General features: G+C 42.8%; 1 protein-coding gene across 1 annotated transcript in view; it reads left to right on the top strand.

The window, feature by feature from the left end:
- Window positions 1-26,647, top strand: part of Frl (formin-like protein) — a 477,209-nt gene that overhangs the window by 251,855 nt on the left and 198,707 nt on the right. The window contains exon 3 of the mRNA XM_067142136.2: window positions 10,425-10,511. Within this exon, the coding sequence (XP_066998237.1) occupies window positions 10,425-10,511 (87 nt within the window). The remainder of the gene's footprint in view (window positions 1-10,424; window positions 10,512-26,647) is intronic.

The raw sequence follows: 26,647 nt of genomic DNA on the forward strand, positions 1-26,647 counted from the left end.
CAGACAGACGACTTTACGAGGGGTATGGTGATCGGGCTGAGAAGGGCAGGTTGGTCGCTTCGTCAAATCGCAGCCGATACCCATAGGGATATGTCCACGGTGCAGCGCCTGTGGCGAAGATGGTTGGCGCAGGGACATGTGGCACGTGCGAGGGGTCCAGGCGCAGCCCGAGTGACGTCAGCACGCGAGGATCGGCGCATCCGCCGCCAAGCGGTGGCAGCCCCGCACGCCACGTCAACCGCCATTCTTCAGCATGTGCAAGACACCTTGGCTGTTCCAATATCGACCAGAACAATTTCCCGTCGATTGGTTGAAGGAGGCCTGCACTCCCGGCGTCCGCTCAGAAGACTACCATTGACTCCACAGCATAGACGTGCACGCCTGGCATGGTGCCGGGCTAGAGCGACTTGGATGAGGGAATGGCGGAACGTCGTGTTCTCCGATGAGTCACGCTTCTGTTCTTTCAGTGATAGTCACCGCAGACGAGTGTGGCGTCGGCTTGGAGAAAGGTCAAATCCGGCAGTAACTGTGGAGCGCCCTACCGCTAGACAACGCGGCATCATGGTTTGGGGCGCTATTGCGTATGATTCCACGTCACCTCTAGTGCGTATTCAAGGCACGTTAAATGCCCACCGCTACGTGCAGCATGTGCTGCGGCCGGTGGCACTCCCGTACCTTCAGGGGCTGCCCAATGCTCTGTTTCAGCAGGATAATGCCCGCCCACACACTGCTCGCATCTCCCAACAGGCTCTACGAGGTGTACAGATGCTTCCGTGGCCAGCGTACTCTCCGGATCTCTCACCAATCGAACACGTGTGGGATCTCATTGGACGCCGTTTGCAAACTCTGCCCCAGCCTCGTACGGACGACCAACTGTGGCAAATGGTTGACAGAGAATGGAGAACCATCCCTCAGGACACCATCCGCACTCTTATTGACTCTGTACCTCGACTTGTTTCTGCGTGCATCGCCGCTCGCGGTGGTCCTACATCCTACTGAGTCGATGCCGTGCGCATTGTGTAACCTGCATATCGGTTTGAAATAAACATCAATTATTCGATTATTCGTCCGTGCCGTCTCTGTTTTTTCCCCAACTTTCATCCCTTTCGAACCACTCCTTCTTGGTGTTGCATTTGCTCTGTCAGTCAGTGTAGGATACGGTAATGAAACCAGAAAAATGATTTAAGGTATCTGAACCTGACCAAAATGTAAACCAAATTCAAAATAATGGTACAAATGATAATTTAGGAGCTTTATTCCTGATAGAACAAACTGAATCTTACGGGAAGAAAAAGTGAAATACGGAGGAACGGCGCTAAAATCTGCGCCCTCTGGTATAGAAAAGCACCTACCGGCTACAGATTTGAGATCCTTGCACTGTCTAACTGTACCACATCAGAAGATGCTAAAATTATATAGGATTTTCTAATGGCGAAATGGGCATAACATCGCTCTCCAAACAGCGGCTTCAATACGAATGTCGCAACATGAGATGTGTGGAAGAAAAGGTAGGATAGCTGATAATTATAAGATGGCGATTAAACCCAAAGTTATTTTTGACCGCAATCTCGATCAGTTTATCGGATACACTGAGGCAGAATTAGAGAAAACGGGAAGAAGTGACAAACTCGATAATAGACTTATCTGCTTCTTTCGTGAATTCCTTATTTCGTTTAAGCAAAGTGTAAGAAATACGTTGTCGAAAGTCATACAACTGCTCTTGGTCTACCTTTTTTATCTCACATCTGTTTGGTGTCTTCTGAAATTGCTAGTTTTAATGAATTTTTATAGGTTTTCGTACTGGAACGTGTTGTAATGAGTGGGCGAGACAGCTCAGCAAAGAGAACTCTAGCGGCGCTTGTCGGAAGTATCTCGAGGCCGAGTCTAGTGTGCTGTATTTCCCGGCCTTACGTATCTCGTAGGCAACGCCCAAGTTAAGTAAAATGATATATAACAAGTAGATTTGTACCAGTGCCAGGTGGCGTAGACGGCTGAGGAATTGGTAGATACCCGCAGATACAGACACGTTAGTCATTCCAGTCTTTTGTGTTTTGCTATGAAATACGAACCTCCGGCAGCAGAAGCCAGTTGTAGGGCAGATGTTCCCGCTTCTACTGCTACGCGATCGGCTAACCTTTATCGGGAACATCCTAAAGAAGCAGGGAGACATCCAGCAGGCCGCCCGCACTTCTGTTACAAAGCAAGGTCTTCTAGTAGCGCTAAAGAAGAACGAAGCCCTTTATCTCAGCTGTTTTCCATGGGCTTAGTCTTAATTTACTACTACTACTACTACTACTACGCCTCAATGTTTTCATTCTTTCCTTGAAGGGCGAAGCGGGCCACTTAAGCAGTGACGCCGTCTCTCAGACCAGAGAATTTGTATTGGAGAAGATGATTTGCGGCGAATGTGAGAGGGTTGGCGGTCACGGCCTATACTAGGAACTGTCCCGGCATTCGCCTTAGTACAGGAGAATGGGAAACTATGAAAAACCATTCTCAGGGCAGCCGACGGTGGGGACCAGCCCCTCTCCTCCTCCCGAATGCAAAGGCGTAGAGCCACGGCAGAGCCGCGGCCACCGCTCCGCTGCTCGCTCGCTCGCTCGGTCGGTCGGTCGGTCGGTCGGTCGGTCGGTCGGAGTGTAGGGCTGTCGGACCACGGACGAGCCGTGGCCACCTGTAGACATAAGCCTACTCCGAAACCGACTACCTTCATTTCCTGGTGCGGCGTAGACTGCACGTAACCGAATTACAGATGCGCGACTCCGAAATTACGTCGCCGCTAAGAAGGTCCGTTTGTCCGCGGACCAACTCATTCATGAAGTAACGTTTGCGTGTGTAGATGGTGAGGGTGGGGGACCGAACATATCGTGAACCCAACGCTCAGTATAATGCTAAATAGGTGGGCTAAATAGGTTGCCACCTCGCACAAAATTGGTCGTTTTAACGTATATTGCTGGGTTTTGTACCTCACACAGTGCGGGGATGCTGTTGATAATTCCAGAAACTCTCAACGCAGAGATTTACGAACAGGTCTTGAGTCTCTAGTTCAATCCAACATTGGATATATTTTATCCCGAACGACAGCGTGTTAGCTTCCAGCAGCATAATAACAGACTTCATACTTTAAAGGCAGTTCAGCGATTCTTTACTTCGTAGGCGGCAAGGATCGAGGCGATACTTTGGTCACCGAACAGTCCTGGCCTAAACAACATTCAGAATATCTGGGGTCTAACAAAAGGACTCTGCGGGAACACAGTAGTCGTATAAGTTCGAAGGGAGAGCTGTGGACATTGGTGCTCAACCTTTGGGAAACTGCCCGTCTAGGAGGGGTTCTTCCGGACCCTCGCTGCTTCTTTGCCCAATCAACTTGAAGCGGTATAGATTTCGAGATTCGGCAGACCCCATACTGATTGCTGTTGGTCCGTTTCTTTCTGGTTCGTTCTATTTGTAGAACGGATGTTAATTCTCAAGGTATATATTTCTTTCTTGTTTAGTCCTCGAGTGCAAGGACAAAATCTAGGAATGAATAAAATATATTCTTAATAAATACTATACTCTCCGTGTACGGTAACGTCCACATCTCTCCTAGCAACGAGGAATTCATATTATGAAATTTTAAAAAAAAGAGATTCAGCTCGCTGGGGACGATTTGAACCTACACCAGCTCCCAGTCGCTACACTGTCGGTCAAACCAGTGCCTCTACCCATGCAGCTGACCAGCTGACAGGCGGCTCTTAACTCCGATTCTCTCTGGCGTATTCCCATTTTTTTCTGTTCGTAGACTAAAGTTACATCTCAGGGCACGGAACTCTGGGGAATGGGTAGGTTAACCTCGTAATATATATAATAATAATCTCTGGTACTGCTGTTATGCTTCTCGTGTAAACTTGCCACTATGGCTTGGCCAAAACCGTTATCAAGAGTGTGCCTATTCTTTCTTCAAGCGACTGTACTTTCGTCGTGATGGTGCACGTTATGTGAGACACGGTGTACGTGAGTACCTCCACCGTACATTTCCTCGCCGTTAGATATGGAGCGCAATGGATCATTTAAGTGGCCAGTTCGGTCTCCTGATTTATATTCCCTGGAATTTTACCTATGGAGTCATATCATTGGCGTATGGAAGTGAAATCGGCACGGAAGATGAGTTCCGCCAACGTATTGTTGCAGCTGCGGAATCCATACGGACCGACCGGTAAGCGTTCGCACGTGTTCGGGCATCATGGATTCGTGGCTGTGAGGTATGTCTGAGAGCAAATGGTGGGCATATCGAACACCTACTTTAATAGTTTGGGCGTCCTCGCTGATCGTTCGGAAGTGTCCCCAGCATTTCCACTGTCGCGTCGTGTCTTTTTGGGTAAGGAGCAGTTGCTTTCAACGGATGTTTTGTACTTTGAATGGGTTATTTCATTACTGACTGCATATGAGATGTAAAATATGTATTTTCAGTCGTGTGCAGTATTAGAGGTGCACATTAAATATTAGTCAAATTTACATTGAGAGATTTGAGTGTTTTCTAGATAATTTTAAAGAATCCTCAAGATCTTGTATTGTGATGTGGACTATGCGAATGGTGGCGTTGCAGCACTACCGAAGGAATATGTGAATAAATAGAAACTGATGTACTTTGCATATAATGGTTGAATGCAATAAACAAGGGAAGCGAGTCGCTTAGTCCCTCGTATCATTGCTATAAAATACACGTTGTAAAACCACTGTTGATGAATGAAGTAGTTCATATAATCAAGTGACTATCCAGGTTAGCGCGAATTATTGCATTTTAAGACTGGGGGTGTGACTATAATTATATTTGAGTTATCGGTAATTTTTGCTAAGAACGGATACTGTTTAGCACGTAATGACGGAATATCCAAATGGATGACCCGTATTACTCTTCCTCAGAGAAACTCATATCGAGGTGGAATCTTTCCGAACATTTCAATTTTAAATGAGTACTTCTCTATTAGTTACAGTCTGAGGCAACAACACAAGACACATGACACTATATTCACTAGACGTTGCTGAGGTAGACGCTCAATCTCCGTCACAAAGGATATACGGTATCAGTCTACAAAATTATTTATATATATATATATATATATATATATATATATATATATGTCCCCGTATACATTAGACGTGTATTAACGCACTCTTTTCTCCTCTTGGGTCCTATCCGCCTTAAAACACTCTCCGAAGGTGCAGGCCGATGTAGCCAAAGGAACCGAGAAAGCTTCTTTATTATAATTGCAAAGCGTGCGCTTGCACTACACTTCGGAGATTATATTCCCATCTGATAGATTTAACCGGTGACTGCGCCTTAATACTAAGACTGTGGCAGCAGGTAATCGTGCGTTTCACCCCCTGCGGGTGGGGGACGCACATGTAGAATACACCCGCGGTATCCCCTGCCTGTCGTAAGAGGCGACTACAAAGGGCGACCAACGGATGATTGAATTAGAACCATGAAACTACTCTTGATTCGTACCATCATGCGGGGAACACCATGGGTTGCATGTACTTGCGAGTAGTATCACTAAGTTGGTACGAAATAGGTTTGTGATTAGTTGCAGTAAAAAGCGTGGCCTGGTGGATTCCAGTACCCGTGCGTTTTACCCATGCGGGCAACACCGCGGGTCTGGGCGTAGCCTGTGAGTTGTACCGCTATATGAGCGGCACCGTGGGTCAGCGTTGCCTGAGACTGGTACCCACTATGTGAGGAACACCATGGGAATACCGGCGCCCGTGACTAGTACACCTAGGTGAGGAACCTTACCGGTTTGCGTTGGCTATGAGTGGCGCCATTGTGTGAGAAACACCATAGGTCTGCGTTCCCTGTACAAATTGCAATACCTGTGAGTAGTACCATCTTGTGTGGACCACCGTGAGTCTTCGCTACTTTTGATCAGTACCCCAAAATGACAAATACCGTGGTTCTACTTTACTCGCGACATGTACCATTCTGTGGGGCCTTAGACGTGAATTTAGCACCCATTCAGACATCAAGCATCATTGTGCTTTATAAATGGTCCCTTGGTCAGTAATACTCTGATTAACTACCTTCTTTTTGAGCCTGATCCACTGTTTTTTTTTTTTTTTGTAGGGTTCATGTCCATCCATTCATTCTTCATGACATTTTTTATTTTATTTTGGTCAGTGGATGAATTTGAATTTTTTGTTATTTCATTTCGTACCATTAGGGGCCGATGACCTCGATGTTAGGCCCCTTTAAACAAGCAAAAAAGAATCGTGCGTTCAGATGATTGGATGTGTATTACTCGCGAAACTTTTAAGTGATACTGTACTTCTTTGTACGGGGGTGAGGAGTAAGGAGGGAGCTAGCCCGGTTCCGGTAATACTGCCAACTGAATGGAAATGAAATCTGAATTGCATCTGTAGTACGACCGATCGATAGGAATTTTCTAAACCTTTGTTATCTTAAGCCAACAGCTGTGCACACACACATTATATAACATTTCTCGATACGAATCTTGTTCTTAAAATGAATTCTATATTTTGGCTTTGCTGTGTGAACAAAAACAGTACTAGTACGTAAAGTGTACGTCAGATGTTTCACGGCGATTCATAGTTTGTGTTCAAAGGTTGCCAATACGAATCTCGAAGATTGCCGAGGTCTACCGATTCAGCACTGGGGAATCCAGGTATCACCCAAGAGTTTCGCGAGTAATACATATCCATAGATCACGAGGCAGTAAGGTTAGGATATAACTGGTGCTGGAGATACCTGTAACTCGTGACCAGCCCAGTGGCTTGAAAACTTCGTTTACTCTCACATTTTGCCATCTTTATTAAATAAAATGTTCCGTTTGTATGTTCACAACGAATTGAGATACATAAAAATATTATAACTGCCCATATCTTGTATGTGTTTAGTGCCACTTGAATGGGATGATCCTTAGTTGATTACATCACCATTTCTGTGGCTGAACATCAATAGGTGGCTATTTCTAACAAAAAATACTGCATTACTGGATTGACAGAAACAGAGGTACACATAATATATTCCGCCTTAATGTTACTATGCTAGATACTGTCTTCGGGGCTTCGTGAAGGCATTTGGATATCCTTTTATCAAAAGGTTCATCACACCAACAGGTGGATGGATGCTTTTGCGACTATCTGTATATGCATGTATGGGCTCTTTATTTGCGTTCACGAGACGTAAAGCAGGATATGGTAATAGGTGTATGAACAGAACAGTGAAAAAGAAACGAACACGAACACTACCGCAACTGCCCTCTATTTATGTAGTATGGTCTCCTCAAACGGCCAACGCTACTCCACACCCGCATGGCATGAACTCTTAGATTATCAATGAACTGTTTGAGGACAAGTTGCCACTCAATCATCAGGGCAATCTCCAGATGTGCACTAGTTGTGGGAGTTCCTGGACTAGGCTACATTGAGTTTGTCTAATGTATCCCAGACATGCTTAATCGGTCGTAAGTCCAGTAAGCAAGCTGGCTACTACATACATTTAATACCTTCCTCTCCCGGCATGTTGTCAACCAATGCGGTTCTGTGTGGACGAATATTGTCATCCATGAAAATAAATATATCTCCTACCGAGGGAGTTGGCAGAGCGGTTAGGGTCATACAGCTGTGGGCTTGCATTCGGGAGATAGTGGGCTCGAATCCCGCTGTCGGCAACCCTGGAGGTGGTTTTTCCGTAGTTTCCCATTTTCACACCAGGCAAATTGATGGGGCTGTACCTTAAGGCCCTGCTGCTACCTTCCCGATCCTAGTAGTTTACCATCCTTCCGTTGCCGAAAACCTTCGATGTGTTAGTGACCTTAAATCAGTAGAAAAAGGTCATCGATGGCACCTGCATATGTCGGGACAACAGGTCGGATGTCTGTATACTTTGGAACTGTCAAATTGCCATTTCAGATATAGAGAGCCGAATGTCAACCAATTATGATTCATGCCCACACAATCAGTCCACCACCATATCGGGATATTTCTTGCTTAAGTTGTTTCAAGTTCCACATTCCTTCAAGACGAGAACACGTACATTATCCGGCTCCACCCCGAATCACGACTCGTCAGAGAACATCATTGATCTCTATTCAGCGGGGCCCCAACCACGATGTTCTTTCGTCCACTTTCTACGGGCTGCATGGTATCCTCCAGTTTGAGAGGACGTTATGTGTCCTGTCGCGGTTTGATTGGCATATTTCACTTGTAATCTGCTGCCTGTTCCGACGGGCTGCTAACATCCCTTGTTGTAGTTGTTCATGGACGACATTGATGTTTCCCTCCGCGAACACTTCCTGTGTGGAAAAAGTCGGCACACAAAAATATCCCCACCAGTGCCTTCCGAGATTGCGTCATGTCCACGTGAACTGAACTTTGTCATCTCGGAGCAATAGAATGGGATTTTAGCAGACCCTGTAGTGGCAACATATTATTCGAAGGATTTTTCCCCATCTCCCTTTCTTTTAGCAGTGTAGATATTTGTGCGAATATAGCACGTGGAAATACGTTGAACACATTTTATTGTGTCTGATTTCTGGCCCTGCTGTTGCTATTAGCAAAACTGATGACATGATTTCAGAAGGTGGCCGTTAGCTCGTGGGAGCTACTTCGTGTTCTTTGTACCTGTTCGTCTGGCTTAAAATTGTTTGTAACATACAGTATGTGCCTATTCTATTCGTACGGGCTGTTTGCTTTAGTACCTCAACGCACTACCAGAAAATAATGAACTGAGAAGGATTTTATTCATTGAACACACATTCAACATCTACGTCTGTTACCAACCATTTTAACAAAACATACAGCTTCTAATAAAGAAAAGTGCGCCCATGATCTTGTATCTTTCCTATTCTTACAAGCAAATTGAACACTTCAAATAAACAAAAAAAGGTTTCCTGGAACTTGCTAGTATCTAGTGGAATGTCCCCTAGCCTTTATAACTGCCCGACGCCGTCGCCGCATAGAATACACCAACTTCTTGGACACGTCCGAGCTGATTTTCTGCCATTCCTGAAGGATCACACTTTTAATTTCCTCCTTCGTACGCACACGTTGCATCTTCAATGTAGTCCAAAGATGTTTGATAGGATTCAAATCCGGAGACTGGGGAGATGTTGTAAACTGCTTAGGAATGTTCCACATCAACCATGTCGTACTAATGTCTGCAGTGTGTTTTGGGCCATTATCATGCTGGAACACATAAACGGGTGGCATCCCCATTTTTTCCGATACTCTTGCTTCACGTTTGCCCTCAGGATTGCATTATACCCCCTCCTTTCCATTATTCCGTCAATGAAATGTGTGTTACCCACACCTCTGGCTGACATACAGCCCCAAAGCATTGCAGACCCACGACTACATTTTACAGTGGGGAGAGTGTTTCCCACATCGTTGCCCGTATCAATTTTTCTCCATGTTATGTGGATGCTACCTGACCCGAAAAGGTTTATTTGTTTCTCGTCAGATCAGATATCATTCAAGAATTTTTCTCCTTATTTATATGTTCCTTAGCGAATGTCAGTCTACGCCGTCTGTCTTTTTCTACTTACGTATGGCCTTTTCCGAGGGATTCTTCCATAGTACCCATGCTGATACAGGATCCGATGGATGGTGGAGTTGCTAATCTTTCCAGTTCGTTCCTGCGTGAGTTGCCTTAATACTGGTGCACTTATTTTGGAATCTGACTTTATCAGCCAAACAACAAACCGTTCTTCCCTTTCAGTTAAACACTTTATCCTGGGTTTTCTTTGCGTGTTGTTAATAGTGCCTTTGTATTTAAATTGATCAATCACATTGAACCGTAGAATGTGTTCTATTGACCAACTGTCCAATCTTTCTTAATGAAAATCCTTTGTGCCAGTTTAAGTATGGTGTTCTTAAGCTCCGTACTTAACTCTGCACTCCTACCCATGTCCACCACAGATACACAAGGAAAAAGACTAACGCACTTGACCAGTCGTATGCCGTCACTGAGACTTTTCCGTGCATCGCAAACAAACGATGAGCATCATCCTACCTATGTGTTCGAATACAACTGGTTCACCCGTTTTTCGATGCCGGCACATTCATATCAAATCTTCGTGCCTGTATGGTTTTGACTAACGAATTATCATTGACAAACCATGTTTTTAGCCTGATATAAGTTTTATTTCGGTTTTTGAGTCGATAATGTGAATATACGAGACTAGATAAGAAATTGAAGCCTGTCCGAATGACAGCCACATACTGTATCTCTTTGATATTGACTTGAGTCGAGTCGCTTCGTACTTGTGTACTAAATTAAGGCAGCTTATTCAGTCTGAATACACTACGAATATTTAGGCTTGTTGCTAACGAAGCGATTTATTTGACGCTGTTCCTCCTAATGACAGTTGCTTTGCTGCAAGTGCTTTCTTGTTGGTGTAAACCTTACGTGTTTTCTGTTGCAGGAGAGAGTCCAAGCAAAGGATCCTCCAGCTCACTACCTCAATAAGCTGAAAACATACTTGGATCCCAAAGCATCCCGCAGCTCTCGGGTAAGCGTCTCCTCATAACATATTTTTCCTCACAAAGATTTTGTAATGTGTTCTGTTATCAACTTCTAATGTGAATTTAGCAGACTAGTACAGTTCGCTAGCAACTAGTCTCTTCTTCAGTACTGAAAAATCGTGGACCATTTACAAATAGCAGTCTTAAGTTTATGTACTGGATTCAAGACCCCGTTGCAGTAAGTACTCAGGTTTTACAGAGAAAATTCCTATTAGTATACATTAAACTGGTACTTCCATGTATTACTTTGCGTTGTTTTGTGTCATCTAGGATGATGTGAAGCATCCCTTGGAATTCTTGTGCAACAGAGATTTAGGGCTTTTGTTACAGGACCAAGTAATGATCATGTCAGAGCCTTATTGCTTGTCTCATTGTCTTACTGGTGATGGTAATGAACTCCAGGGATGTAACGTAAGCGCGATTCATTCATCCAAATATAAAAAAGGAATTCTTCGAACGACTATAATGAAATTAACGTGAATGTCGTGAAGTCAGATGAATACTAGGGGCGACCATAAACTTCCTGCTTTGGGAGGGATACTGACTGGAAGGTGATTGTGTATTTAAACGAGACTATGGAGTGGGTGTGTGGGGAAACTGGGAGTGAGATTTCCAGATCCTAATGGGTGGGTCGGAGATAAGGATCTGCACTCATGTGGCCTTCACTTAAACCGCAGTGGTACGTATAAGTTAGGAAATTTGTTCGGAAGGGTTATAGGGAGGTACATTCAGGGAAACGGGGCGGTGTACGGAGTGGTGATAAGGGTACAGCGATCTGGAAGTCAAGTACGGATGACATCAAAATGTTACTGTTGAATCGTAGAAGTGTTGTAAAGAAAGGAATGAAATTAAGTAATTTAATGGATACAGATAATCGAAAAAGTATTCGTACACTTGAAAATACCGACTATTTACACATTCATGGCGTCTCTGGATAAATATATTGATATGCACGGGGGCTGTATGGATTAATATAGAACGACACGTAATGCCTGGACACCTTTGCCCCATTTCATTGTATCAAGAGGTCTAGGTCATTGATTGTGCAGGTTGAGTATGACATTACGCACCTCGTAAAAGTATTCGTACACTCTAGAACTTTAGTATCTCCTGGCCAGAAATATTCATTTCAGGCAAGAAATCAGTACAACCCTCAGAACCGCCCAGTGCCTGCTTACACATTCTCTCTCATTGGTCACATCCATTAGACACACAAACACGTGTGCACATCTGAAGAGTGAAGGGGAGGTGGAGAGAGTGAAGTACGAGATATCGAGCATGAACGAAACACGCAGAGGAGGCGGTACTGCCTGCCCGCACGTCCCCTCTGGCTTGACAACGATGAGAGAGGGGAATGAGGGGAGTACTTGAAGGCAACATACGTACTGTGTATATCAATTCACTGAGGGTCAAATTCTTCAGTTTCTCTGCAGTTCTTGTGTGCGAAGGCTGGCTGAAAAGATAGCGGTCTCGACCATGACACCATTATCATCGCGCTCAACCATTGTAAGAAAGAATGACCCATATTTTCGTCAATATTGGCCCTATTAAATTAAACTACTTTAATACTCATGCAGACACTGTCAAAAGAAGAATTAATATACTTTGCACTAAAACATACACGGATATCAAATTTGAAGGCAAGAAATTAAGATGATAATAATGGCGTATGGCCTCCGGAGAGGTCCGGTGCAGGTCTTTTTCTCGTAGACGGCCTATTAGGCGACCTGCGTGTCTGTGAAGATGAAGGCCCTGCCTAGGATGATTTCTAATGCTGAATATGCCACACACACCCAGCCCCCGAGCCATTGGAATTAACCAATTAAGGTTAAAATCCCCGACCCGGCCGGGAATCGAACACGGGGCCCTCTGAACCGAAGGCCAGTACGCTGACCATTCAGCCAACGAGTCGGACAGAAATTAAGATGAAAGAAGGTAACTGTTTCATATAAAGATTTAGGGCCTACCCTTTTACTGAAATGTTATACCATTCGTTTTTCTTAATATAATTATGGGGAATGGGATAGAAATTAAATGGGATAAAATGACGTATAAAAATACAAGACAGAAAAAGTGTTTACGTTTAAGACATGTAATTGAAGAATATTATTCACAATCCCCGCCTGTTGCCATTTCTTGATGGATGCAGTATTTTTATATCCGTCTCTTGGCACAGGCCAGAGCAAAGTGTAGCTTCCACCGAAGTCCCTGTCTCATCCATGGCTGTGACAATATGGAAGCTGCTGGGGTATGGATGGTACTGAGTAATGACATTTGAAGCACAACTATTGTCTGAGTGTTATGAAAGGTGTTGCTCATAGGATCAGTGGTGTTGCAGTAGCACCTTCTGATCCAGTGAGGAAAGCAATGGCAAACTACCTCACTCCTCATCTTGCCTAGTACGCCTCATTTGGGCTCTGCCATTGGTTTTTGCAGTTTCCCTATAACTAGCATAGCCTTTGGTGGTGCTATTTGAGGATCCAACCAGCCTCTGGGCTGATGACCCAACAGACAGACGTTCACAATCCAAAAAATAGAGGTAGGTTTAATAAAAATAAGATATTCTCATATCACAGTAAAATGTCTTAAAAAACAAAGGCGTGCATTTTGTAAGAAAAATGTAAATAAATAAAATGAACGCTTCCTGCACACGAAAATAATTTCACTTGTATAATCTTAAACAGTGCACTAGTTTTCCACAAAAATAATTATTTTCTAGCAATTCAAATGATGGATGAAACTAATTCGGGAAAAACGGAAAGAATGGTTCTTCTTTACTTTGTTAATAGCAAGGGTATTATGAAAACGATTCCTATGGAGTTATTGTCAGCGCTGATCAAAGAATTAAATGCCACACGTATTGGGGCGGCATTACATCGTGCACATTTTTCACAAGTAAATTACAGTTAATTATTTTTCTTGGATTAGGAGAAGCCAGTATAGCCAGAATATTTAACCATGGAAACATCTTAATCATTTCCCGAGAAAATGGTGTTGGTAGTGACCTGAGTGAGTAACGGGACAGGCCACACCTCCTGGACGACGAACACATGTGACGTTGCCTTGGTTACTTCTTGTACCGAGCTCGATAGTTGCAGTCGCTTAAGTGCGGTCAGTATCCAGTATTCGGGAGATAGTAGGTTCGAACCCCACTGTCAGCAGACCTGAAAATGGTTTTCCGTGGTTATTTTCACACCAGGCAAATGCTGGGGCTGTACCTTAATTAAGGCCACGGCCGTTTCCTTCCCACCCCTAGCCCTTTCCTGTCCCATCGTCGCCATAATACCTATCTGTGTCGTTGCGACGTAAAGCAACTAGCAAAAAAAAAAAAAGTTTCTTCATCCTCAGAGTTCGCCAAAATCTACGCCCATACGTTACCTGTTTCCTTTGCCACCCGGAATTCTTGTGATCGCGATTGTACACCAAGAGACAGTAACATGCAGGGCCCTTCCCAGGGCCGTGTACATGTAGTGGCACGCGAATACTGCAGTCCACGTATAATCGCTGTGTACGCCTGCCGTTGGTGCAAGCTCCAAACAAGCGCAATGGGCGAAAAGGGCACGAAACACAAGAGGAACGGAAAATAATTATCAAGCTTCACAATGAACAAAGTCCCTGTCTGAGATTTCAGGAATAATCAGTCGACCTCGGTCGACAGTTCAATCAGTCATTGACAGGTATTGTGTGGATAAAAGTGTACGGAACAGGCCCAGAAGCGGTCGTCCCAAAGTCCTGTCCCAGAGGAACAGGGCGTTTATTGTTCAAACTGTGAAAAAGGATCCGAAAACTAGTGCCCATCACATTGCTGCCTAGTTGGAGAAGCGGAGCGTTAAGATTTGTATGGATACTGTGTGAAATACAGTTCCTTGAAAACAGCAGGGTATAATGGTAGAGTGCCCGGGAGAATATTTTTGTTAGTGAAAGGAACCGCAAGAAACGCCGAGAGTTCGCTTTGAAACATGTGGATAAGACGGACGAATTTTGGAAGCGTGTGATTTTCATCGATGAAAGCAAATACAACGTATTTGGTTCCGTTGGGAGAAGATTAGTGTGGCGAAAACCGAACACGGTGCTGGACCCCACAAATCTCACTCCTACATTCAAATATGGAGGGGCTCCGTTCTTCTCCGGGAGGGGCCATGCGTGCTGCTGGTGTTGGAAATTTGTGTTTTATAGGTGGAACAGTCAAACACAAATGCTACATAAATGTTCTCAAATATTCTCAAAACACATATTATACCCAGTGCTAGGAAACTTGGTTTGGAACATAATTTCATGTTCATGATCCAAAACACACATCGGTCAAAGTACAAAAATGTGGTTACTTTTCTATGTGCCAAAGCATCTTCCTTCACCCTCTCAGTCCCCCGACATCAATCCGATAGAGCAAGTATGTGAGATATTGGACAGAAAATTACGATCCAGGGTAAATCCAACAGGAATGATCCCCAAACTGTCATACTACCGAGCTCGATAGCTGCAGTCGCTTAAGTGCGGCCAGTATCCAATATTCGGAGATAGTTGGTTCGATCCCACTGTCGGCAGCCCTGAAGATGGTTTTCCGTGGTGTACCTTAATTAAGGCCACGGACGCTTTCTTCCCACTCCTAGACTTGTCCTGTCCCATCGTCGCCATGAGACCCATCTGTGTCGATGCGACGTAAAGCAACTTGGAAAAAAAAGCTGTCATAGAAGTATGGAACAACATTGCGTCATCGGTTACCGAGAACTTAGTTGCTTCTATCCCACGACGACTGCAGGCAATAATAAAGGCAAAGGGGAACCCGACGAAGTATTGAAAAGTGAACAAACGTCTCGGACTGGATATGGTTTACGAATATTTTCTCCGTGCGTAATTCATTAGAGGGAATGGGGTTGTCTTTTGTGGTTCAGACGTACCTTCATATTGTAAGCAATTCTTGATAGTAATAAATAACATTCCAAACTATGCAATCCGTGTTTTATATTACGTTTTGATATTTTCCCATAAATCTACGCACATGTACGTCCCGAGCTCGCGTAGTATGATTTGTACGAATACTTATTCGAGTATCTGTATATACTTACCAGATATTGTAATAAGAGTTGAGTCATGGCTGAGAAATGGATGCAGAAATTTTCTCACGGAACTGGAGTGTGTATCGTAGAGATAGAAATGGTAGGAGGGGGAATGTTCATTCTAGTGAAGGAAGGATTAGCAAGCTGCGAAAAAGTCAGATCACAAACATTAAATTCTAGGTGTAAGGCTCATCTCTGAAGATAATAGGCAACCTGATGTCTTTGGAGTGTACAGACCGAGAGAGGGTAGTGCTGACGCTGATTTGGAATTATTTGATTAGATAATCAACTATGTGGGAAACAATATGGAAAAGAACGTGATTGTTGCGGGTGATCTCAATGTACACTACGAGATCTTTAGTATCTCGTGGCCAGAAATATTCATTTCAGGCAAGAAATCAGTACAGCCCTCAGAACCACAGAGTACCTGTTTACATATATTCTCTCTCATTGGTCATATCCATTAGATGCGTAACACATGCACACATCTGAAGATTGAAGGGGGGTGGAGTGAGAGAAGTACGGGATATCTAGCATGAACGAAACACGCGTGGAGGGGAAGGTACTTGCTTCTCCGCCTGCTCATACGTCCCCCTGGCTAGACAGTGAAGAGAGCAGTGGCGTATGCTGGGATCAAGACCTGGGCTACCACTAGACTTAGGTTACCCCTTTTCGATGGTTGGTTTACTGAAAATCAAGCCAACGGAGAAGCCTGCTGTGTTGTCAAGGCTGATTCACAAGCTATTGCCCTGGCTTCTGCTACTGCCAATGCTCAAACCCTGATCAGTGCAGATGGTAGCCTAAGGTTTAGCAAATTAAAGTCCGGCTTAGTGGCTAAATGGATAGAATGCTTGCCTTTGATCCGATGACCCCGGTTCAATTTTTAGAATCAACCCCCTCATACTGTTAATTCGCCTGGCTTGAGGACTGGATGTTTATGACGTCTTCGCCATTCATTTTATTCTCATTAGGTCACCACCAAGTCTATACAGATGTTACGCACTATTATTATTATTATTATTATTATTATTATTATTATTATTATTACTAAATAAAAATGTTGAATTTTACAGTGATCGTACCCATCGTTCACTGGTTAGTTTCCTCGGGAAATCAGTGGTGGTGTCCGACCCATGATCAAGGGTTCTATTCCAACCAACAAAAGAGAACACTAAACCCGAAGGATTGCATTTCATTTTAGCAGATCTGTCAATAAAAATAAAACTATATTGCTCCTATAACAGCAGCCTTGCAGTGACAATCAATCAATCCAGTCAATCAATCAATCACTACTGATCTGCATTTAGGACAGTCGACAGGCGGCAGATTCCCTATCTGTTGTTTTCCTAGCCTTTTCTTAAATGATTTAAAAGAAATTGGGATTTTATTGAACATCTCCCTTGGTAAATTATTCCAATCCTTAACTCCCCTTCCTATAAATAAAAATTTGCCCTAATTTGTCCTCTTGAATTCCAACTTTCTCTTCATATTGTGATCTTTCCTACTTTTAAAGACGCCACTCAAACTTATTCGTCTACTAATGTCATTCCACTGACAGCTCGGAACATACCACTTAGTCGAGCAGCTCGTCTTCTTTCTCCCAGTTCTTCCCTGCCCAAACTTTGCAACATTTTTGTAACGCTACTCTTTTGTCGGAAATCACCCAGAACAAATCGAGCTGCTTGTCTTTGGATTTTGTCCAGTTCTTGAATCAAGTAACCCTGGTAAGGGTCCCATACACTGAAGCCATACTCTACTTCTATGCCCTCTCCTTTACATCCTTACTACAACCCCTAAACACCCTCATAACCATGTGCAGAGATCTGTACCCTTTATTTACAATCCCATTTATGTGATTACCCTAATGAAGATCTTTCCTTACATTAACACCTAGATACTTAGTGATCGCCAAAAGGAACTTTCACCCCATCAATGCAGTAATTAAAACTGAGGGGACGTTTCCTATTTGTGAAGTTCACAACCTGACTTTTAACCCCGTTTATCATCATACCATTGCCTGCTGTCCATCTCAACATTATCGAGGTCATTTTGCAGTTGCTCACAATCTTGTAACTTATTTATTACTCTATACAGAATATCATCCGCAAAAGGCCTTACCTCTGACTCCGCTTCTTTACTCATATCATTTATATGCATAAGAAAACATGAAGGTCCAATAATACTGCCTTGAGGAATTCCCCTCTTATTACAGGGTCAGATAAATCTTCGCCTACTCTAATACTCTGAGATCTATTTTCTAGAAATATAGCACCCCTTTCAGTCACTCTTTTGTCTAGTCCAATTGCTCTCATTTTTGCCAGTAGCCTCCCATGATCCACCCTATCAAATGCTTTAGACAGGTCAATCGCGATACAATCCATTTGACCTCCTGAATCAAAAATATCTAATATATCTTGCTGGAATACTAAAAGTTAAGCTTCAGTGGAATAACTTTTCCTAAAACCAAACTGCCTTCTATCGAACCAGTTCTTAATTTCACAAATATATCTAATATAATCAGAAAAAAATGTCTTCCCAAAGCTTACATGCAACGCATGTCAAATTTACTGGCCTGTAATTTTCAGCTTTGTCTATTACCCTTTCCTTTATACACATGGGCTGCTATAGCAACTCTCCATTAATTTGGTATAGCTCCTTCAACCAAACAATAATCATATAAGTACTTCAGATATGGTACTATATCCCAACCCATTGTCTTTAGTATATCCCCAGAAATCTTATCAATTCCAGCTGCTCTTATGGTTTTCAACTTTTGTATCTTACTGTAAATGTCATTGTTATCATAGGTTAATTTTAATAATTCTTTAGTATTAGTCAGTTCCTCTGTCTGGACATTATCCTTATAACCAATAACCTCTACATATTGCTGACTGAATACTTCTGCCTTTTGGAGATCTTCGCATACTTCCTTTTTTTTCTAGTTGTTTTACGTCGCACCGACACAGATAGGTCTTACGGCGACGATGGGACAGGAAAGGGCTAGGAGTGGGAAGGAAGCGGCCGTGGCCGTAATTAAGGTACAGCCCCAGCATTTGCCTGGTGTGAAAATGGGAAACCACGGAAAACCATTTTCAGGGCTGCCGACAGTGGGGTTCGAACCTACTATCTCCCGAATACTGGATACTGGCCGCACTTAAGCGACTGCAGCTATCGAGCTCGGTCGCATACTTCCTACAACGATGTAGAAGTAAACGGGAGTGAAATATCACCACTCTGTTATCTATGTAATTAAGTCAGAAGTATGAGGTGAAGTATAAACGATGAGTAATCCATTGTTGATAGTTAGCAGCAGCGATCTGACGGATCGAAGCCTAGCACACCTACTCCCCCGGGCCGCGCTCCTATCCGATATACAGCATCAAGCCGCGCATGTCGAGTCAAGAGGAGAGGTACGAGAGTCTGGGCTGCAATATCAGTCTCCGATGTCTAACTCTCAGAAATACGTGCGACGTTTTTTCTCGCTGCTTTCAAGTTTTGTAATTGGAACGATGTGTCAGATGCTTACATTATAATGTGCTTTAGACTTCCATCATTCTCAATAGATCTTTGGGCTTCACTGACAGCCTTGGTAGCACTCAGTATGCGCCACTGGAAGAGAGGGAGAATAAGGGCTGGAACTACACGGCTCCTTCAAGGCAACAGACTTGCTGTGTATGTCAACTCATTTTCTCCAGTTTCATTGTAATACTTGTGTGCGAAGACAGGCTGAAATGTTAGTAGTATTGACTATGACTTCATTATCAACTGGCACCGCGCTCAACCACTCTACGAAAGAAGGGTCCTTATTTTCATCAATATAGGTCATATTAAATTTAACTACTTTAATACTCTTGCAAACAGCGTCAAACGAAGAATTAATGTATTTTGCACTAAAATATGCACGGATATAAAATTTGAACGCAAAAAATTAAGATGCAAGAAGTTAACAGTTCCATTAGAAACCTAGGACCTACTCATTTACTGATATTATAATATTCGTTTTTTTAATATATTTATGGAAATCGGAGAGAAATTAAATGGGACAAATGACATACAAAAGCAAAGGACAGAGACAATGCTTCCATTTACAAAAACTTGTTAATATCCTTCACAATCCAAAAAAGTTTGTTTGGTGAGTTGTAATAAAGAAAACGAGATATTCTCATATCATAATAAACTGTCTCGAAAGAAACAAAGGAGCGTATTTTGTAAGAAAATAAAGTGAACGCTTCCTGCGCTCGAAGATAATTACATCTTTATAAAATGAGAAGTAGAGTATAATCGTAAACAATGCACTAGTTTTCCATAAACAAAATTATAGCCATTCAAATAATTAAATCAAACTAATCTGGGGAGAATTGAAACTGAAGGGTTCCTCATTACTTTATTAATAGGACGTCCCCAGTCATTGTCCAAAATTTTGTTGAGTCTTCGAGGAATGGAAGATGCGACGGCGTCCCCTGATGCTGTCCCAGACTTAGAGAACATGATTCTTGAGAGCTTCAGTTATGCGTTCTTGTCGTGACTCCCACTCTCTAGCCATCACCGTTCATATATGTTCTATGGAATTAAGATCAGGTGACTTAGCCCGGTCCAGTGCAGACACTTCCGGGTGTTCTAACAACCACGTTCTGGTGGTGTGTGATGTATGCACACTGCTGTTATCGTGGACTAGATGGATGGTAGGCATATCCTCCGTGGGGTAGAGAACTTGGACAGTAGGAAGCACACACTCATCTAGAATCCGAGTGTATTCTTCGGAGTCCATCCTAAATGAGACTTCCGCTGATTCTCCTAATCCAGTGGCGCTCATCCATCCCCAAAAGCCCACGCTGATTCTTCCTCTCCGTGCTTTGGTAACAACATGTTGAGGAGAGTAGCGCGTCTTGTTGGGTCGCCACAGTGATAGCCTACCATCGGCATTTGATAAGAAAACCTTCTCATCCCACAATATAACAGACTCCAGAAGTCTTGTGGCGCTGGAAGATACTGGAGGCAGACATATGTAAGGACTCCCTTTCTGGCAGGTCTTCGGTGATGGATGCCAGCAGCATGAAGACGGCGGCGGACAATGCACTCACCAGCAGGCCTAGGTTTCTAGTGAGCACTGTAGCTGGAAGGAAAGGATTTTCTTTTCTGGCTTCTAATATAGCTCGTCTTGCTCCCTAGTTGTCTTCTTAGGTTGCCCCGATTCTTGCGAGTTTTAAGGCCCTCCGTGCCCTCTTCGTGGTATCTCCTTATCCAAAATCGAACTGTGTCTTCTGAGTGACCGACCGCTTCAGCAATATTTGACATCGGATGACCACATTCCCACATGCCTACAATGCGGCCCTTCGTCACCTCTGATGTATAAGGCATGGTGGATGATGTGTAGGAAGTGGTAGGTATGTAACGCATGTACACTCTATTCACTTGAAATAGGAGGGGTTGTTATTTCAAACTTCCATTCCTTGCGGAGTTATGACTTGTTCATGCACTTTTCATACGGTCGGCTGTGTCCAGGTTTTCCCACACCCCTTTCCCCTGCGCACAGACTGTGAAGAGAGAGATGGCAGATGGAAACGTATAACAGTTACAGACTACAGAAGCATTTTACCGTCTGTATGAAACTCCGTTATTTTAGCAATGTGGAAATGCTGAATTATGTGAGACTGATCATGATTGGTATTCGAATGGGTCGAGGTGCTGTGTATACTGTTCTATATTGCCGAAAATACACTACAGGTCCATAAGTTATTCACAGGGTAAAACGTGCTAAGTAGTCAGTCTTTTGTTTTCACCTTTATGAAGCCGTTGAATTTTAAATAACTGGTGATTTTATTTCTCATAGGGTGTGTTATTATTAAAATAATTTTATCCTCAACCAAAGTAAAAATAACCTGGCATTAAATAATTATGATAATCAGAGCCGCAAGGATGTTTGAAAAACCGTTGCTATGGAGTTATTGTCAGCGCTGATCAAACACTTAAAGGCCATATATTGGGGCAGGATTACATCGTGCACACTTCTTCACAATTAAATTACAGAGTTGTTTTCTTTGATTAGGGAAAGCCAGTATAGCCGGAATGTTTAACCATACAAACATCTTAATTCCCGAAAAAAATGGTGTTGGGAGTGACCTCTGAGCGCGCAACATCGCAAGCCACATCTCCTGGAAGACGAACACAGGTGACGTTGCCTTGGTTACTTCTCCTTCATCTTCAGGGCTGGCCAAAATCTACGCCCAAACGTTACCCGTTTCCTTTTCTACCCGGAATTCGTGCGTTAACGAGTGTACATCGTGATTAGTCTCCTCAGTTTTAATTACTGCGTTGATGGGATGGAAGTTCCTTTTGGGGATCATTGTAAGCATCTAGGTGTTACTACAGTATAAGGAAAGATCTTCACTGGGGCAATCACACAAATGGGATTGTAAATAAAGTGTACATATCTCTTCTCATGGTTATGAGGGTATTTAGGGGTTGAAGTAAGGATGTAAAGGAGTGGGCATGCAAGTCTCTGGCAAGACCCCAATTAGAGCATGGCTCCAGTGTATGGGACCCTCACCAGGGGTTACTTGATTCAAGAACTGGAAGAAATCCAAAGAAAAGCAGCTCGATTTGTTCCGGGTGATTTCCGACAAAAGAGTAGCTTTACAGAAATGTTGCGAAGTTTGGGCTGAGAAGACGGGGGGGGGGGGGGGAGGAGACGAGCTGCTCGACTAATTGGTATGTGCTGAGTGGCTCTTAGTGGAGAGTGGAGATATGGCGTGGAATCACATTAGTAGACGAATAAGTTTGAGTGATGTCTTTAAAAGTAGGAAATATGACAATGTGAAGATAACGTTGGAATTCAAATGGACACAGTAGGGCAAATATTCATTTGTAGGAAGGGGAGTTAGGGATTGGAATAACTTACCGAGGGAGATGTTCAATACATTTCCAATTTCTTTGCAGTCATTTATGAAAAGGCTAGGAAAACAACAGATAGGGAATCTGCCACTTGGGCGACTGCCCTAAATGCAGATCAGTAGTGATTGACAGCTATAATCCAAACAATAATTTTTGTCACAATTCTTCCTTTTTCTTTCGGGCTCTACACAGAACTGGATTCCTCGGTAGTCGTGTAGTGTGGATATTTCATATTGCCTAAAGCTGTAGTTGTTGCTCAGAGGGAAGAGCGATAGTTTGATAAATGCATCATTCCGTTCATAATCGATATTCGAATTTTAACGCTGTTGGGTTTCCTGGGATTATTTTTGAAACTTTCTTCCATACTCCCTGACAAATGCACGTATAACTAATTTCAAGTTCTGAGGCGCCTTGCCTCAAGGCAACCTCAAATTAAGTATAACTCTCTCAAAATTGATTGGTAGATTTCTTTCAAGGTACTGGTGGCTGATTTACTAAAGATGTCTCAAAATGGATTAACGGCAATTACTTGAACAAATAAACGATTTTCTCTAGCTTTCAGGTGACTTCTGTGTACAAGTAGGGGTTTTATCGTGATTAAAAACAGAAAAAAGTACACAATTGCCTGTCCGGCCCCTTAGCTGAATGCTCAGTGTTCTGGCCTTCGGCTTAGAGTACCTCACGTTCGATTCCCGGCCGAGCCGAGAATTTTAACTGCGTATGAATAATTCCTCTTGCTCTGAGGCCGAGTGTTTGTGTAAATCTTAATGCGCATCTCTTCATCTACATACAACACGCAGTACTACAAACTGCCACAAACACACGAAATTGTGAATACAACCTTCCACATGGTGTAGGTGTCAGAAAGGGCATCTGGTCGTAAAATTAGGTCAGATACAAATAAACCGGCGACCCCAGTCAATTATTGTAGTAGTAGTAGTAGTAGTGGTATCTGTCAATGTTATCGAGATAAAACATCTTGCTTAGACATACTTTTATTTCAAAATAAGATCACTGTGTAAAATGACATCAATAGGTGTTCGCGACAATATGTAATCACTGATCACTACCATAATTATCTAAGGTATTGCTGTAGTAAGTTCCGCTACATTCATTGTCTCTTATTCCTTATCTCTCGGATATGACATTGCAGTAGTCAGTTTACTTGCCTGAAGGACTATTGCATTGAAAGGTGACATTTTGTGGTTAGAGACCAGTCTGACATCGTCAGTATAAGAAGTCAGACCACTGGTAATTTTGATACCCACATTCTCTGTGACGCGTCATCTTAAGACAGATAACTTTTCCTGGACATTATAACTGACGTGATAACGATTATGTTAAGGGGTCAAACGTAATCAGCCCCAATACATTCACTGGACTATATTATTGTTACTCCTTCTTTCTGACCTTTCCCAATTACTAGGGATTGACACTACTTGTGGATTAAGCCTGGGTTTACAGCCTTTTCTGTCGCCAATGCTATGTGGAGAGAGTTCCACTATTGCATGTTTCTTTGGTAGTTGAAAGTGTGATATTTTGTATGAAAATGATGTCGTGTATTAAGACTAAAGTGACCGGATACTCTGGAAGTCAGAGTGGAATACTCAGTCAGTTAAGCCTTCACTTCATTGTACATTCTTTGTAGCTTATTTATAACTTGAAATATACAGTAAATCTGTATGGTAGAAAAAAAATGAACTTAGTATAACATACTGGGTGTTCGAAAAGTACACGGTAAAATTGCAGGGTTGGATTCATCTTGTGTAGACGAGACGAAGAGGCTAATACACCTCGATAATAGTTCTGAATATCGTGGTGTTCGGCACATTATGTGGTAGGGTGTTTGTAATGGCGTTGGAAGTAGAATTTTTTTTACAAGTTGCTTTAGGGCGCACCGGCGCAGATAGGTCTTACGGTGACGTTGGGACTGGAAAGGAAGTAGCCGTGGCCTTAATTAAGGTACAGCCCCAGCATTTGTCCGATGTGAAAATGGTAAACCACGGAAAACCATCTTCAGGGCTGACGACAGTGGTGTTCGAAGCCACTATAGTAGTGGCACGATGTATGTTTTAAAGCAGTGGGAGCTGAATCAGCATTTTCGCACGACGTTCTTGACCCCTGGCAAGGTCATTGACACCTAGTACCTCGTGCTATTGTTTACAAACAAGACCACGTGCTTTTATTTACAAACATAAGCACGTGTTGGTCGCAGAAATTGAATACCTGGGCGACCCTAGCCTCACAGCCGCCATCGTGACAATTTCTAATCTCACTTTTGACTACGTGCTCGTGTTTTGACAGGTGTGAGGCGCGGAATTTTGAAAAAGAGGAAGACCCTAACCTCACTACTGTAATCTTGACGGGACTCAGCCACACCCCACGTGCTTTTAGCAGGTGTGAGGCGCGGAATTTGAATAAGTGAACAACCCTAACCTCACAACTGTCATATTGACGGGACTTAGCTACACACCACGTGCTTTTAGTAGTTATGATGCGCGGAATTTTGAAGAGAGAACGACTCTATGCTCACAGCTGTCATCTTGACGAGACTTAGCCACACACCACGTGCTTTTGAAAAGTGTGAGGCGCGGAATTTTGAAAAAGAGAACGACGCTAACCTCAGAACTGTCATCTTAACGGGGCTTAGCCATACACGACGTGCTTTTGACAAGTGTGAGGGGCGGAATTTTGAAAAAGAGAGCGACGCTAACTTCACAGCTATCATCTTGACATGTTTCTAAACCGAAGACTTGAACGTTATCCAATCATCTAATGTAATGAACAATAATGTACATCTACTTTTACGGTTTTCGAACAAACGAAATCATAATTTTCTTTAGAATACAATTGAAGAGCTATCTGATATCGATCTCCCAGTCTAGTTTGCAAAGAATGACGGATGTGAGGATCAGACCGAATAATTTAATAAATTAACATTAACAACACCGATCACCCCGTTTTGCCGCAGATATACTTACGTTATGTTATCAAACTGGTAAACATGGTGTAGAGTTGTCCTCTTGTTCTTTTCACCTACGAATAACATGTTTCGCATAAGATTTACAATTTTTTGCTCACCTTCTCATTTTATTTTATACCCTTTTCGTTAGATGAAAGAAGAGGTGGGTGCGATAAGGAGAAGTATTCAGAAGTGTCGAAGTATTCGGAATGGTTACGCATTACATTGTAGGCGTTTGTATTCCGAATATGATAAATAAAACTCTCTGTATCCATATACAAAAGTGAAAGATCTGTAAACTGCTGCTTTGCAAATCCATAATGAAAATCATACATTTCTAGTTTTGAGAAATCTAGTATGAACATTCCCAAATAAATTGGCTTTGCATAAACGATCTCAGTTTTTTTCATTTCTACAGTAATAAGGTCACGACCAATGGCATTATAGGTTTTAAAATTCGGGTTCGAGATGTACTTGCGTGCCCCATACCGTCCTTCCCATCCATTAATGTATGTCGCGATGTTTGCGTACATTTTCCATACTTTTTCCATAGATGGAGTTATTCATGAGTTTGAAAAACGTACTTTCAAACGTTGAAGTAGCACGTTGACGATGCTCTGTATTTAAATTCAAGTGCGGATTAAGCCATGCTTCCTGCTTAAACACGATAATACGATGAATACACTCTAATTGTAAACCGTATTCTAGGCATTGAACGAGACATTGAATGCGATTAACATACCGCTTTTTTGGAAATAGGGTAGCTAGCAGTTTAACATACTTTGATGTATTATCAAGGGGAATAATTTTTTTAACACAAAAAGGAAGGTCAGAATGTGAATTATTCAGGTTAGAAGGGTATGCAAGGGAAACCATTAACACGAAACCGCGATTAGGATCTTTAGCAGCCAGATAAACATCAAAATGTTCAATTTCATTTTCTGTTATCCATAAAAAATCTTTATATGGTAAAGCCTGTGACGTTGCATACCCATACAGATTATTAACATCAAAATACACAAGATAAGAATCTTCTTTCTCTGAATCATAATTGTTGAGGTATGGATTATTTGCAATTTCATCTCTGTTAACAAGCGAAACAAGTCCACCGCGAATTCCGCGTTCAAAAATCAAAAGCATGTCAACATCAGTAAGATGATCAGGTCTAACACCTGTATACTTTAACATGGCATCCCACGAAAGACCGGAAGAC

This window comes from Anabrus simplex, chromosome 2 (genome assembly GCF_040414725.1).
Source record: "Anabrus simplex isolate iqAnaSimp1 chromosome 2, ASM4041472v1, whole genome shotgun sequence".
Classification (NCBI taxonomy): domain Eukaryota; kingdom Metazoa; phylum Arthropoda; class Insecta; order Orthoptera; family Tettigoniidae; genus Anabrus; species Anabrus simplex.